Genomic DNA, 17,262 nt, shown 5'->3' with positions numbered 1-17,262 from the left:
GAGGACATAGGCTATAGGTATTGCCAATTATTAGGCTTGTTCAATATTTGTTGATTGTTAATGTGGCTCGCGAGAATGAGTGCTACTACCTGGAGATAATACCCTTGTTCAATGTACATACACACGGTTAATGAGACTCCATCATTGCTCTAGGCTTCAACAGCAAGAGGAAATGTGGAAGAAAAAAAAAAGGATTTGCATTCAGAAAGAGGCGAGGCGTAGCTTGCTTGTTACGGAGGTTACTTCCCCAAAACCAAATGGGCCGATACTTTACTTTCAGTGCATGTCCAGCGTGGCTCTCTGCTTCAACGATAGGGGAGAAAGTCTAATACTTCACTTTCAACGCATAGCTCTCTGCTTCAACGGCAGGGGGAATGTGGAAGGGGGGATCTGTATATGGACGGCGACCAACAGGGTCTGAGTTGCATAGTCTGGGTGGACAAGGGCGTGGGTGTGGCCTGCTTGTTGCTGCGGTTGCTGCCCCTAATTGGGCTGGATATTCACTTGGATGTGGTTCCGGCACTGCTCTCTACATTGTGGTGGGGTGGAGGGGAAATGGAACTAAGGGGTACTGAAAGCCAGGCATAACAAGTATGAGGAAAAAAAAAAAAAAGAGTGCATGGCTTGCTGGGCAGACTGGATTGGCCATTTGGTCTTCTTCTGCCGTCATTTCTATGTTTCTATGGCTCATCCCCATCCACAGCAAGAACCTTTGCCGCATCCTTGAATAAAACCTGAGGACCAAGATCCTGCTCCGCTTCTGGTATGACATCCCCTGGCAAGCCATCCTGGAGAGACTCTTCTGAGGACCCCTGCTCCGGAGCCCCTGACAACGAGGGACCACGAATCTTCTGGACCCTGGTAGCTACCAAGGACCTTGAGGACTTGGGCTCCTTACCAGAGGAGGGCTCAGCCGTCCTACGCTTTCGAGAGGGCTGCCCTGTGGCCTGGCAGGCCAGAAAAGCTTTGTGCATTGAAAGCACAAATTCTGGCAAAAAAGGAAAAAGACAGAATACTCCCCCAGAGAATCTGAATCCTCCCCGATTGCTCTCCGCAGGCCCCCTGGGCATCCTCAGTGTTTAGATTGGGAGAAGAAAGCAACAATGGAAGCTCCCCTCCCGCCGCTGCAGGCTGAGACTTCATGGCCAAAGTATCCAAAATGGCCGCTGTTCCCGCGCTCAGTGGGAACAGATCACTTGCCTCCTGCCGTGCTTTCGGCACCCCCGGGCTGGCACTGCAGAAACTGCTGCTGCCCCATCCGATGTGCCTTCTGCTGCTGAGAGGCACCAAGAGCAGCGAGAGTCCCGCAATAAACACGAGGACACGCGATCACACACGGAGCATCGGAGCTCCTTTGGCATGTTGGCAGAGTGTGCAAACCAGGCAGGGGACAGCTGCACAGAGAGGAAGAAAAAAAGACCGGGAGCTGCAAAACAAAAAACAAACGGAAAGAAATCCCTGGAGCTGCCTCCCTGTACCTCCGGTGCCGGGGAAAAAGCAGCAGCAAGGCCTGAAAAGAAAACAAAAACCCTCTCTTATTTGTTTAAGACAAACTTTACAAGCACAAAAAAAATACACAAATAGAGAAAAAAGACAGCCTTATCTGGAGCCTTGGCAAAGGTTCTTTCTCCCCACGAAGTCCGGAAGGCGAGGGAACTGGACCACCAGCTTTCAACCTCCAGTGTGGAAAACTGGAGCAAATTTGGGTCACCAATCCCTGCTCGCCCGGCCCTGCTACTAGGAAGGATGGTCCCACCAGGACCTGCCAACCTCCTAGGAGGGAACTCCTCTCCCCTAAAACCTGGTTTTTTGGATTTTTTTGCTAAGAGGTTCAGAACTGCAAGTTTTGCACCACCTCCATCTGCTGGAGACAGAGAAATACTGAGGAGTTGCAAGTGGCGGTGCCTGAGAAAATTACTCTGTCTCCATCTGCTGGAAGGGAGGCAAAACCCAGGAGTCTGGACTGATCTGGGTACGTACAGGGAATTGGATACAAGCCCTACTGGCCCCCAAAATCCAAGGGCTCAACCTGCGAGAGAGGGGGTTAGTTAAGAACATAAGAACATAATAAATTTCCATGCTGGGTCAAACCAAGGGTCCATCAAGCCCAGCATCCTGTTTCCAACAGAGGACAAACCAGGCCACAAGAACCTGGCAATTACCCAAACACTAAGAAGATCCCTTGCTACAAATGCAATTAATAGCAGTGGCTATTCCCTAAGTAAACTCGATTAATAGCCTTTAATGGACTTCTCCTCCAAGAACTTATGCAAACCTTTTTTGAACCCAGCTACTCTAACTGCACTAACCACATCTTCTGGCAACAAATTCCAGAGCTTTATTGTGCGTTGAGTGAAAAAGAATTTTCTCCGATTAGTTTTAAATGTGCTACTTGCTAACTTCATGGAATGCCCCCTAGTCCTTCTATTATTTGAAAGTGTAAATAACCGATTCTCATCTACTCGTTCAAGACCTCTCATGACCTTAAAGACCTCTATCATATCCCCCCTCAGCCGTCCCTTCTCCAAGCTGAACAGCCCAAACCTCTTCAGCCTTTCCTAATTGGGGAGCTGTTCCATCCCCTTTATCATTTTGGTTGCCCTTCTCTGTACCTTCTCCATCGCAACTATATCTTTTTTGTGATGCGGCGACCAGAATTGTACACAGTATTCAAACTGCGGTCTCACCATGGAGCGATTATAGAGGCATTATGACGTTTTTCGTTTTATTAACCATTCCCTTCCTAATAATTCCTAACATTCTGTTTACTTTTTTGACTGCTGCAGCACACTGAGCCGACGCTTTTAAGGTAATATCCACTATGATGCCTAGATCTTTTTCCTGGGTGGTAGCTCCTAATATGGAACCTAACATTGTGTAACTATAGCAAGGATTATTTTCCCTATATGCAACACCTTGCACTTGTCCACATTAAATTTCATCTGCCATTTGGATGCCCAATCTTCCAGTCTTGCAAGATCCTCCTGTAATGTATCACAGTCCGCTTGTGATTTAACTACTCTGAATAATTTTGTATCATCTGCAAATTTGATAACCTCACTCGTCGTATTCCTTTCCAGATCATTTATATATATATATTGTAAAGCACTGGTCCAAGTACAGATCCGTGAGGCACTCCACTGTTTACCCTTTTCCACTGAGAAAACTGACCATTTAATCCTACTCTCTGTTTCCTGTCTTTTAACCAGTTTGTAATCCTCGAAAGGACATCACCTCCTATCCCATGACTTTTTAGTTTTCTTAGAAGCCTCTCATGAGGGACTTTGTCAAACACCTTCTGAAAATCCAAATACACTACATCTACCTGTTCACCTTTATCCACATGTTTATTAACCCCTTCAAAAAAATGAAGCAGATTTGTTAGGCAAAACTTCCCTGGGGTAAATCCATGTTGACTGTGTTCCATTAAACCATGTCTTTCTATATGCTCTACGATTTTGATCTTGAGAATAGTTTCCACTATTTTCCCCGGCACTGAAGTCAGGCTCACTGGTCTATAGTTACCCGGATCGCCCCTGGATACTTTTTTAAATATTGGGGTTACATTGGCCACCCTCCAATCTTCAGGTACAATGGATGATTTTAATGATAGGTTACATATTTTAACTAATAGATCAGAAATTCCATTTTTTAGTTCCTTCCGTACCCTAGGATGCATACCATCCGGTCCAGGTGATTTGCTGCTCTTTAGTTTGTCAATCTGGCCTGCTACATCTTCCAGGTTCACAGTGATTCGTTCAGTTCGTCTGACTCATCACCCCTGAAAACCATCTCCGGAACTGGTATCTCCCCAACATCCTCATTAATAAACACGGAAGCAAAGAATTCATTTAGTCTTTCTGCAATGGCCTTATCTTCCCTAAGAGCCTCTTTAACCCCTCGGTCATCTAATGGTCCAAACGACTCCCTCACAGGTTTCTTGCTTTGGATATATTTAAAAAGGTTTTTATTATGAGTTTTGCCTCTATGGCCAACTTCATTTCAAATCTCTCTTCGCCTGTCTTATCAATGTTTTACACTTAACTTGACAATGCTTATGTTTTATCCCATTTTCTTCAGATGGATCCTTCTTCCAATTTTGAAGGATATTTTTTTGGCTAAAATAGCCTCTTTCACCTCACCTTTTAACCATGTTGGTAATCGTTTTGCCTTCCTTCCACCTTTCTTAATGTATGGAATACATATGGACTGCGCCTCTAGGATTGTATTTTTAAACAATATCCATGCCTGTTGAACACTTTTAACCTTTGCAGCTGCACCTTTCAGTTTTTAGCTATTTTCCTCATTTTATCAAAGTTTCCCTTTTGAAAGTTTAGTGTTAGAGTTGCAGATTTATTTATTGTCCCCCTTTCAGTTATTATCTTGTTATGATCACTGTTGCCAAGTGGCCCCACTACCGTTACCTCTCTCACCAAATCCTGTGTTCCACTAAGAATTAAATCTAAAATAGCTCCCTCTCTTTTTGGTTCCTGAACCAATTGCTCCATGAAGCAGTCATTTATTACATCCAGGAACTTTATGTCTCTAGCAAGTCCTGATGTTATATTTACCCAGTCAATATTGGGGTAATTGAAATCTCCCATTATTATTGCACTGCCAAATTGGTTTGCTTCCCTGATTTCTCTTAGCATTTCATCATCTTTCTGACCATTTTGTCCAGGTGGATGGTAGTATACTCCTATCACTATACTCTTACCCAACACATGGGATTTCTATCCATATAGATTCTACTGAGCATTTAGTCTCTTATATGATCTTTATCCTATTGGATTCTATACCCTCCCAGACATAAAGTGCCACACCCCCACCAAGTTGATCCTATCATTGCGATATAATTTGTACCCTGCTATAGCACTGTCCCATTGGTTATCCTCCTTCCACCAAGTCTCTGTGATGCCAATTATGTCAATCTCATCATTTGCTGCTATACACTCTAACTCTCCCTTCTTACTTCTTAGACATCTAGCATTGGCATACAGACATTTCAAAGTGTGTTTTTTGTTTGTATTAACCTGCTTTTCAGTTGTTAGGGATAATTCGGAAATCATTAGCTTTGGTGATTTTTTACATATAGGCATATGGACTATGTTTGCTTTTAATGGAACCTCTCTGTTGGGATGCCCTAACTCTCCTGTTTCATTAGTATCCTTCAAGGATACATTTCTCCGAACCATGCACTGCTGAGTGACTGTCGGCTTTCCCCCTTGTTCTAGTTTAAAAGCTGCTCTATCTCCTTTTTGAAAGTTAGTGCCAGCAGCTTGGTTCCACTCTGGTTAAGGTAGATCCCATTTTTTCGGAAAAGTCTCTCCTTTCCCCAAAAGTTTCCCCAGTTCCTTACAAAGCTGAATCCCTCTTCCCTGCAGAAGTTAGGCAGAAGACAAGCTCCAGTCCTGCCCTGCAGCTCTATACTGCCTCTAAGGGAATGCTTCCAGACTCCAGCCTGTCAGTCCATGACAAAAATATAAATAATTAAATAACAGTAATTACTTGAAAGGTGCACTGAATCTTTTGTAGCACAGGGAAGTAGGAAATATAAGGAAAGCTCCCTCCCAAGGGCTCTGAGTGTTGCAGGAGAACACAGATAGAACATGTTACATACGTGTTGATGATGTTTCTTCCTCTGTTATGTCTTCTTCTTGCTCATCTGTATCTCCAGACTCATCACTGTCTTCCACCCACCTGCCTGGCATCAGGCCTGCTGAATCATAGGAGTGACAGAGTGGTCCCACAATGTGAGTGATAAAGGACTCCTGGAGCTTAGCTAACTGAGGAGCAGAGCGGTCCATGAAAGGGCTTATTGGTAGGCCAAGACTCGATTCCTCATCTCCCTAGAGATTAGACAATAGAACAGTTATAAAGACATCAGAATTTTAAAAAGTGTTATACTCACTGATGGAAACATTTTAACTAAGTAACAGAGGATTAAAAAGTTAATCAGTTTCATTTATGTTTTCTAAAATTTGTAACCAGTTGTATGCAGCTATTCACTGTTTTGTGAAACTCTTGAGCAGAAATGGAGCAGAAACACAGGAAAGAATATCTAATTAAGCTGAAAGAAGAAGGAAAAGAAGTCAGGATGGCCAAAAGGCAAATGGAAAAAAATACAGCAAAAGAAGTAAAATGAGATGACACAACTTTCTTCAGGTATGTCAGTGAAAGAAGGAAGGCCAGAGGTGGTATTGTAAGACTAAGAGAAATTGAGGAAAAAGCAGACATGCTAAATAGTTTTCACTGAAGAAGAGGTTGGAGAAGAACTGAGGGAAGTTGCTGAGGGTACATATGAGAGCCAGGTAGATACAACACCATTTGTGGAGGACAGTGTCTGGGTGCAGCTGGGAAACTGAAAGTGGACAAAGTCATGAGGCTAGAGGGGAGCTCAGAGATGTCCTGGCGAGTCTGCTGAAGGATCTCCTCAATAGATCTTTGGAGATGGGCATGGTCTTGCAGGACTGGAGAAAGACAGACGTGGTCCCTCTTCATTAAAGTGATAACACAGAGGAGGTTAGAAACTATAGGCTGGTTAGCCATATCTTGATGGTGGGAAAATTGATGGAGACTCTTCTGAAGGAAAGGATAGTGGACTGTTTACAAGCCAATGGTTTGCAGGATCCAAGGCAGTATGGTTTTACTGCATCAGATTGTGTCAGATGAATCTCATTGATTTCTTTGATTGGGTGACTAGAGAATTAGATTAAGGACATGCACTGGATGTGGTTTACTTGGATTTCAGCAAAGCTTTTGATACCATTCTGCATAGGAGGCCCATTAATAATTTGGATGATCTGGGGATGGATCCCAGAGTAATAGCCTGGATTAGGAAACTGGTTAAGTGATAGAAGACAGAATATAATGGAAAATAGAATTCACTTTGAGGAGAGAAATGAGTGATAAGTGCAGGACCTCAGGAATCAATCCTAGGCCCAGTTCTGTTCAATATCTTTATTAGTGATATTGCAGAGGAGTTAGAAGAAAAAGTTTGTCTTTTTGCAGATGACACTAAGACTTACAACAGAGTGGATGCTCCTGAAGGAGAAGACAGAATGAAAAGTGATCTAAGAAAGCTTGAGGAGTGGTCTTATACTTGGCAGTTAAGATTCAATGCCCAAAATTGCAGAGTCATGCACTTGGGAAAATCAACGAGAGTTGTATACGTAGGTGGTAAAGGGCTGATGTGCACCAACCAGGAGAGGGACCTTGGTGTCATAATGTTGGATGATCTCAAGGTAGCGAAACAATGTGATAAGGTGGTGGCCTGAACTGGCAGGATGCCTGGATGTATAGGGAGAGGCATAACCAGTAGAAAAAGAGAAGTAATTCTGCCTCTTTTCAAGTCATTGGTGAGGCCTCACCTGGAGTACTGTGTTCAGTTCTGAAGGCCATATCTCAGAAAGGATCTAGAAAGGCTGGAGACGATCCAAAGAAGGGCAACCAAAATGGTACAGGGTTTGTACGGGAAGTCTTATGAGATGAGACTGAAGAAACTTAATATGTATACCCTAGAAGAAAGGCGAGACAGGAGGGATATGATACAGACATTGAAATTCCTGAAAGATATTAGTACACAGGAAGCCAAGCTTTTTTTTAATGGAAAGGAAGCTTTAGGACCAGAGGTCAAATATGAAGCTTCAGGCACAATATCAGGAGGTAACTTTTTTATGGAGAAGGTAGTGGATGTCTGGAATGACTTCCCAGAGGAGGTGGTGATGACAAAGACAGTGATAGACTTCAAAAAAGCATGGGATAAACACAGAGGATCCCTAATGGCAAGAAAATGCACAACCATCACTAAGTGACAATTGCATCCCAGGACAGTCACAGCAGAGATCTGGCTGCATTGTGCTTCCTGCAAAGCATGGGGAAACCTGCACAGAATGGCAGCTGCAACCTTAAAGTAGACACACAATGGGATTGGGGTTAGGTTGCCTGTGGGAAATTGATCTACTTTGGGTAAATACACATAAAAGTGTTGCTGGCAGATTAGATGTCCTCTTATCATTTTTATTTGCTACCATTTACTATGTTACTTTCATGCCTAGCTGACCCTTTTTCACAATTGAATAATCTGCTGGAGTGTACAGGGGAAAGTGGCCCATTCTCCAGACAAACTGGAGTGCAATGTACAGACTTGCTTTAGGTTTGCTTCTCATTTTGATATGTAAGGTGCAGTAAAACAAGACTGTAGTAGTACCTGACTGATCTTGCATCATCCAAAGGAGCAGACTCTGAGCAAGTAAGATGGATTGCAGTATTTCACCCTGCCCCGCCCTTGCAGCACCATTAAAGCCTTTATAATACAGTGGTATGTCAGTGCCAATTTTATAGACTAAAACATGTAAAGACCAATTCACTACCTTCTTACAGGAAATTAAAAGAGAAGGCATAAGGTCAGGAGGTAGCTTTGTAAAACAAAAACATTTTAGAACAATACATCTGGTTTTTTTTTCATTCACAAGTTAATTTTGCCCAACACTGCTTCCTCTGTATATGGACACAGACAAGCACAGACAGACAAACACCAGGCAATAGGAGACTAAAAGCAGCCTTCCATCTCTTTCTCCTGTCTAATCAGGAGGTTAACATTTCAATAAGAAAAGAAGATTGTTTGTCTTCATGAAAGCAATTTCCTTCCCTCCTACTGTACTATGTATAACACCCTCAGATGCCTTTGAGCAAATGTAAAGCCCAATTTACTCCTGGTGGAATTATGCGCTTCTGCGGAGCACAGAATTTGCACAGAATTCCCCTCCATAGAACTTCCATTTTTTGCGCAGAATTTGGAGCAGGCTCAGCATGCCACAAGCAGAACCCATCCCACTCGCACCAAAAATGGAGCAGGTCCCAGCTTGCTGCAAACAGTTCCCATCAAAAATGTGAAAGGCCCATTGAGTGAGTGAGAGAGAGCCTGTTTGTAGACGTGTGTGTGTGTGTGTGTGTGTGTGTGTGAGAGACAGCAAGTCTATGTGCAAGGGGGTGTGTGTGTGTCTGAGAGAGAGAGCCTTTGTGAGTGTGCATGAGTGTATATGGCAGAGAGAGGGAGCCTATGTGAGGAGATTGTGAGGGAGTGTGTGTATATGTGTGAGAGACTGGGAGCTGGTGTGTGTGAAAAAGAGATTGTGTATGTGAGAGTGGGAGCCTATGTGCAGGGGTAAGTGAGAGAGATAGTTTGCAGACGGACATAATTATTGCTATCTGTGCTTGGGGCCTGATTATGATCAATTGACGTGCTGAGACTGCAGCAGGATGCTTTCAAGGGCCCAGAGGCAGCGGGCCATGAAGACAGCCAGGCTGAGAGAGACTGAAGATGCCTCTTCGGGTTCCTATGCACCAATATCGACGCATCACTCAACCCATTCATTGCCTCTGGTCAAGAGAAAAGATTATTGTCGGTAGGCTCAATACCATCTTCTGGTTTTCAGGACAAGCAGGACCAAGTGGGGAAAGCTTCCAGAATGCCCAAAGTGACTCAAGCCGCTCCAAGTAATTTGCATCATGTAAATATGTTACCTCTCGAGTTATTGTTACTTCTCTAGTTCAATTTTCAGGCTCCCCCTAGAGCCTCCTGCCCTCGAATTTCTATTGTTGTCCCTCTCCCACCCCTGTTCATTGTATTTTCCACCTACTGTTGAGATGTAAACAGATATGATGTGCATTCTAATGTCGGTATAGAAAAGCTGTTAAATAAATAAATAAATAAAATAAAATAAGCCATTTCTAAAGTACACAAGAAGGTAATGGCATCGACTAAAGCATCGTCAAAAGGTATTGGGAGTTGGGAAACATCTCAACCTACAACACACCTGAAGTGTGACGCTCCTAATCAAGAGTCTGCATTGTACCAACCTGTGCGTTTGACATATCACGACATACCGACCCAATGCATGAACCTCGATGCAAGGGTCAAAGGACAGGCAGGGCACGACGCATAAGCCAGTATCAACACACATGACGCACAAACAGCAGTCGTTGACACACGACGTGTCCAAAGCAGGCGACAACCCATAGTACACTGGGGTGTGACTGGAGTGATCGACCTTCCAAACACTGTGGAGGGCAGATTATCTCATTTCTACAGTGTCTAGGATTCTATCACATCAGACCATTGGGTACTGAATCTGATTCGCAAGGGGTACATAATAATATTCAGAAGGAACTCTTCGCTCCCCCACCTTGTTTCTTCATTACGGGATCATGTGCAGAATTTGCTTCTTCAACAGGAGTTGCATTCGCTACTTCACCAACAAGCGATTCAGGTGCTACCTCAACACCAGTGCAACGAGGGATTTTATTCCCAATACTACTTCATCCTGAAGAAGATTGGGGGTCTCTATCCCATACTGGACCTCCGGGCTTTCAACAGATGCATTTGGAAGGAGAAATTCAAAATGACATCTCTCAAAACCATTTTTTCTCTTCCTCCAACCCAACGATTGGATATGCTGTTTGGATCTCAAAAGGTACTTATTCTCACATCCCAATGCACCAGTCTTCTTGGCGCTACCTGTGTTTTCAGGTCAATGCTCAACACTATCAATACAAGGTCCTCCCTTTTGGTCTCTCATCAGCCCCCAGAGTGTTCACAAAATGCCTAGCTGTAGCCCTCCTAAGAAGGACAGGTATAAAGGTCTTTCCGCATCTGGATGATTGGCTTCTCGTATCCTCCAAATCCAAAATTCTTCAGTCATATCTGTTCCATACAATAAGCTGTGATGGGTGTTGAGCCTGACCTTGTCCCCAGCTGGTGCAGGCCTACGGTGTGCATCCATAGTTTTTTTTGTCCTCTCAGTTGCATTCAGAAGCATTGCCTTAGTGCAGATCCAGAGTTCTTGGAGCTCCTGAGCATTCAATTGAGCCGCAGGCGAGGGAACAGTCAAAGTGATAGGTGATGGGGATGACGGCTGTCTCCCATAAACAATTTGGAAGGGAGATGACCTCATAGCGGTGCTGATGTGAGAGTTGTGGAAAAACTTTGCTCATAGAAGGAGAGATCCAGTTAACCTGTTGGTCATTTGCATAAGCTCTGAGGAAGGTTTTCAGTGTGTGGTTAGTTCGTTTGGTCTGACCATTAGATTGGGGGTGGTATGCCGTTGTATAGTCCAAGGAAATGTTAAACTTTCTACAGAGGGAGCACCAGTACGTGGCAGTAAACTGTGCCCCATGGTCAGAGACAATGTGTTTGAGTAGGCTGTGCAGGTAGAAGATGTGGTGCATGAATAGTTGGGCCAATTCCAGGGCTGTGGGAAGTCCAGGAGGCAGGATGAAATGAGTCCTCTTAGAGAATCAGTTGACTACAAACCAAATGACTGTGCAGCTGTTCGAGAGAGGGAGATCCACCACAAAGTTGGTAGACAAATGGGTCCAGAGTTCTCTGGGAGCTGGCAGCAGCTGTAACAACCCCCAGGGTCATTCTGTCAAAGGTTTCTGCTATGCACAGATGGAAAAGGAGTCCACATAGGCCCTGACATCTCTCCACATCTGGGGCCACCAGTAGTATTGCTGGAGCAACGTGAGGGTTCGGGCCCACCCAAGGGTGACCTGCAACACAGGAATCATGGGGTACACTTTAAGACTTTTTCTCGGAGTATGCATGGGATGACGATGGCAATGGTGGTGGCCAGAATAACCCAGGCAGGGTCGATATTATGCACGGGAAAGTCCGGTGTATCCTCTGCCTTTGATGTTCTTGGTGGCTGGCCGGTACCTCAGCTCAAAGTCAAAATGTGCAAAGAATAGCAACCAACAGGCTTGGCGAGCGTTCAGCATGATGAAGATGTTCTAAGTTTTTTTGTGATCGGTGTAAATGGTAGTGCAGTGTTGAGCACCTTTGAGCCAATAGTGCCATTCCTCAAGTGCAAGCTTGATGGCCAAAAGTTCCTTGTCCCCAACCCTATAGTTGCATTATGCGGGGGAGAATTTTTGTGAGAAGAAAGTACAGAGATGAAGGATTCCCATATCGGAGTACTGATTCAGCACTGCTTCTACCTCCAACAAGGAAGTGTCAACTTTGAAGATAAAGGGACATGTGGAGTCAGGGTGATGGAAGCATGGCTTTTGAAGGAATGCATCCTTCAGTTCATGGAAGGCAATGACTATCTCTGAAGGCCAGGCTTTGGTGTTGGTTCCCTTTTGACTGAGTGCCGTGAAGGGAGCCGAAATCTGGGAGTAGTTGGGGATTAAATGCCGGTAATAGTTGGCAAAGCCTAGGAATTTTTGCAGGGCGCAAAGACCGGAAGGCTGTGGCCAGTTTGGGATGTATTTGACCTTATCTGGATCCATGTGGAAGCCCTTGTTAGGTACAATATATCCTAGGAAAGGAAGGCTCAATTTCTCAAAAAGGCATTTCTCCAGCTTTGCGTATGGTTTGTTATCTCGTAGCCTCTGGAGGACTAGGCAAACATCCTGGCAGTGGGAATTGAGATCTTTGTAGAAGATGAGAATATCATCGAGGTACAGGATGACACAGAAGTAGAGGAGGTCTCTGAAGATTTCATTCATCATTTTCTGGAATACAGCGGGGGCATTACATAAACCAAAGGGCATCACTAGATACTTGTAGTGCTCATCTCGCATACTGAATGCCGTCTTCTATTAATCTCTATGTTTGATCCAAAGTAGATTGTAGGCCCTGCGGAGGTCCAACTTTGTAAAAACTCTAGATCCCTGGGAATGGTCAAATAACTTGGAAATGAGTGGTAAGGGGTAGCAGTCCTTTTTCATTATTGCATTCAACCCTCTGATAATCAATGCATGGATGTAATGATCCATCCTTTTTGGAGACAAAGAAGATCCATGCCCCAGTGGAAGATGTGGCGGGTCTGATGAAACCCTGGTCAAGGATTTCTTTAATGTACTTTGACATCGCTTTCATTTCTGGGTGGATAGAGGATATACTCCTCCACAAGGCAGTTCGGTGTTGAGTAACAGATCGATAGCACAGTCATTCACCATATGGGAAGGCAGAGTCTCAGCCTCCTTCTTGGAGAATACATCTGTATACTCTGTTTTGGGGTGGGAGCCCCTCCAGGGTTGTCATCAAGGGTAAACGAGTTGGTGGTTCAACACGTTGCAGACAAGTCGTGGCACTGGGAGCTCCATCTGGTCAGTTGCAACGAATCCCAGTCAAATTGTGGGGAGTGACATTGCAACCGGGGCAAGCCCAGCACAATGGAATATACTGCCTTGTCAATGATATGAAAGACTATGCTCTCAACGTGTAACAAGCTGGTGCATAAGCACAAGGGTGCTGTAGTTTGGATAATCCGGCCAGGGAGAGGATCCCCGTGAATGGAGGAGATGACTAGGGGAATCTCTCTGGTAACTGTGGGAAGCTGAACATGGTCGGCAAGGGCTTTCATTATGAAATTCCCCCTGGCACCTGAGTCCACCAGGGCCTAGGTAGGAAATTCTGTGAAATTTCCAGCAATAGTCACCAGGAGCAGTAGTTGAGAGGCAGGATTTGTGAAACCTAGGATCACATCCTCACCAGTTCCTAGGCTAGTTAGTTTCCCAGCCTCAGTGGACAGCTCCAACTGGTGTCCAGTCCCAGCACAGTAGGAGCATAGTCCCAGCTGATGTCAATGGAGCCTTTATTCAGTGGTGAGGCGCCCCTAGCCAAGCTGCATTTGTTCCTCCAGGCATGTTTGGCCAGTGCTGCCATTGGAACAGGAGAGAGGGGGCGCTGAAATTGAGGAGCCAGCACGATGGGCCTGCGTGGCAGGTGGAGCTCCCGAGCCTATTGCTGAAGACAGTGGTCATTTCTTCCAGCCAAATCTATAAGGCCATCCAGGTACTCTGGGAGCTCGTGGGCGGTTAGTTCGTTTTTGATCCATGTTACATTGGCCTGCAGACCCTTGTAACATTGTCCTTCCCCCCCACCCCAAACCCACCTTGATTTGAAAGTGCCCTTCTTACAGTGGGAGATATACAGAGTGTCAGATTCTCTCTCTCTCTCTTTCTCAAGTCACTTGTGAGTATGTGTGTAAAGGTTCCACAGATACATGTGGTAGGGATATTTTATATGATATGCATGTACTTGCACACATGATATAAAACTGAGTGTATTTTTGCTTGCATGCATCATACGTTCATTTATGGGTGCATGCGTGCTCCTTTTAAAATTTACTTAATAGTATATAAAATCTCCTGCTAATGGGAACTTTTTTTTTATTTTTTTTTAATTTATATTTTATTGGCAACGAGAACAATAACATATCCATATTCGCTTTGAATACAAAACACTTAAATGTACAATAAAGCTTTCACAACCAATGGCTTGCCATTCTTTTCTTGTTTCCCCCCCCGCCCCCCCCCCCCCCCCTCCCCCCCTATAACAGTCTCTCTGGCTGACACATGCTCCAAGGATGGGAGCCTTGGGATTGGCTGCCTCCATCGTGTCCCGAGGGAGCCCCACAATATCACCATAACCGCAGATACTAGCTGCTCCGAGCCTCCGTCCCCATGAGGCCCTGCGCTGCCCCAATTCTCTCCTGGTTCTCAAAGCACATTATACCAATATAAAAAAGGTTCCCAAATTAAGACATGCTTTGCCACGGCATCCTGTTGTGTGGCCCTTTGATATAGCCATGAGTGCATAAGCCATAGCCGCTGTATAACTGACTCCGCAGCCGGCGGCCTGTCCTGCTTCCAATGGGCCGCCAATTCCTGACGAGCCGCGCTTAGCACGTGGTGCACCAGCTGTCTCACCCTCTTCGGCCATGTCTCTGGAAAATCGGACAGCAAGAAAAGTGCCGGATCAGCGGACACCGGAATGTGTAGCATCTGTATGAGCGCCTGCCGGATCCATTGCCAAAACGATAAGATAGTGGGGCATTCCCACCAAATGTGTAAGTATGTCCCCTTTTGTGTACAGTTCCTCCAACATTTTTCATCTTGTGCTGGGTACATTTTGTGCAATTTGGCCGGTGTCAGGTACCACCTCGTCAAAACTTTGTAGTTAGTCTCCATTATGTTGGCCGAGATAGTCCCTCTTGATGCTTGAAGAAAGCAAGTAGTCCAATGTGCCGCCGTCCAGTTCAAGTTTAAGTCCTTTTCCCAGGCCTGCTGAAAACGATGACGGGTCAAGTCTTTTTCAGATAACCAAACGTAGATATCTGAAATTGTCCCCTTTAATTCGTCCCTTGTACTACATAGGCTTTCAAACGCCGAGCATTGCCTGCATGTATTCACTCTGATATAAGGGTCCTGAAGGCAATGTCGTATCTGGAGGTAGCGATAATACTCCCTTCTGGGGAGATCATGTGTACATTGTAATTCCTCAAAGGAAATTATGCGAGAGTCCTGAAACAATTGTCCATATCGCAAAATCCCCCACCTGCTCCACCTATCCAGACCAACCCCCCTTCAAAGACCGCACATCTTTGCTGATACAGCCCAATAGGTAATAAGGGAGTCACCACCTCTGTCCCCGTTAGCCTCCCCCGGCATTGACTCCAAATTTTTAACGTTGCCTGCGTAAAGGGATTTTCTACCTCTTTAGGGTGTCCTTTCATTGGGAGCCCCCACACCCTCGTATGTAATGGCATACCCCCCCCCAGGCTTTGTTCAAATTGAGCCCATAGTTTTAGACATCGCCCTGCAGCACATTCCGGTATGACCCGGAGCTGTGCCGCTTGATAATACTTAATAAAATTAGGAACCGCGAGTCCTCCTTCCTCTCTAGGACGGTACAACACCCTCCTCGCTATTCGCGGGGGTCTTCTCCTCCATATAAAATGGAACACCTTGGTTTGCAGAGATCGTAAGAATTTCGAGGGGACCTCTATCGGCAACGATTGAAAAAGATACAACCATCTGGGTAGTATGTTCATTTTAATCACTGCCACTCTCCCCATCCATGATAGCCTATAGGGAAACCATACATCCAGATCCCTAGTCATTTGCAGCATCAAGGGAACATAATTAAGATGAAACAACTGCCTCCAATTTGCAGACAGTGTGATCCCTAGATATTTTATTCCCTTCGTAGCCCATTTGAAGGGAAATTTGCCTGTAACGCCGGGATCTGCTCCGCCGGCAGTGTTACATTCAAAATCTCGGTTTTGGTCATATTAACTTTGAATCCAGACATTCCACTAAATCTGTCCAGTTCTTGAACTAAAAGCGATAGGGTACTCTGAGGGTGGGCCACTGTAAACAGGAGATCATCTGCGAACAGCGTGACTTTAGAACAATCTCCCCCTATGTCCAATCCTTTTATATCCCCATTTTGGTGTATAATAGCAGCCAATGGTTCCATAAATAGTGCAAATAACAGAGGGGATAGGGGGCACCCCTGTCTGGTACCCCTCCCCAACGCAAACGCCTCTGAATAATAGCCATTCACTTTGACACATGCCTTGGGGTGAGTATACATTGCTCTAAGCCATTGCTGAAAATTAGGACCTAAGCCCAGCTTACGCAGAACCCCAAACAAAAACCCCCAGTGCACCCGGTCGAAGGCCTTTTCCGCATCCACCGCCATTAAGACCATGGGTACCCCTTGTGACTTTGCGGCCCACATCAAATTTACTACTTTCCGAACATTATCCCCCGCCTGCCGGCCCTGTATGAACCCAGATTGATTGGGCTGTATAAGGGAAGGTAAAACCATATTTAAACGTCTAGCCAGCACTTTAGCTAATATTTTTAGGTCGATATTAAGTAGGGATATCGGCCTATAAGAACCACACAGCGTTTTATCCTTACCCGGCTTGGGCAACACCGTGATCCCTGCCAGGCTCATGGTTTCCGGGAGAGCCGAAGTCTCAAGTAAATCATTATACACTTTTTGCAATTGTGGGACAAGCAAATCCTTATATTTTTTATAAAACAGCCCGGTAAAGCCGTCCAACCCAGGGGCCTTGTGTACTTTTAAACTAGTAATAGCATCTGAGATCTCCCCCCTAGTAATTGGCATTTCCAAAATTTGGATTTGATGCTCCTCTAAGCTGGGAAGTGTAATCTTCCCCAAATAGTCATCTATTTGTTCTGCAGTCACGGCTAGCTCTTCCGTATATAACTGCTGATAAAACTGGGCAAACCGATTCCTGATTCCCGTATTTTCCATGAGAATGCTACCGTTATGGGCCTTTATTTTGAGGATGGTACTTTGCGCTATTTGTTGTTTCAGTTGCCCTGCTAGCCATTTACCCGGCTTATTACCCTCCAGAAAGTGGATCCCTCGTCTATGGTCCAGCTTATCCATAATCTCCCCATCTAATAAGGCCCGTAATTCATTACGTTTCT

The 17,262-nt window shown here is 45.0% G+C and overlaps 1 protein-coding gene across 1 annotated transcript in view; it reads right to left on the bottom strand.

Annotated features, from left to right (window-relative positions):
* Positions 1-17,262, bottom strand: part of PDE3A (phosphodiesterase 3A) — a 100,070-nt gene that overhangs the window by 13,971 nt on the left and 68,837 nt on the right. The window contains exon 11 of the mRNA XM_029597546.1: positions 5,621-5,849. Within this exon, the coding sequence (XP_029453406.1) occupies positions 5,621-5,849 (229 nt within the window). The remainder of the gene's footprint in view (positions 1-5,620; positions 5,850-17,262) is intronic.

Source organism: Rhinatrema bivittatum, chromosome 4 (genome assembly GCF_901001135.1).
Source record: "Rhinatrema bivittatum chromosome 4, aRhiBiv1.1, whole genome shotgun sequence".
In the NCBI taxonomy this organism is placed as follows: domain Eukaryota; kingdom Metazoa; phylum Chordata; class Amphibia; order Gymnophiona; family Rhinatrematidae; genus Rhinatrema; species Rhinatrema bivittatum.
Note: the sequence above shows the minus strand (reverse complement) of the source record. Positions and strands in the feature narration are given on the sequence as shown.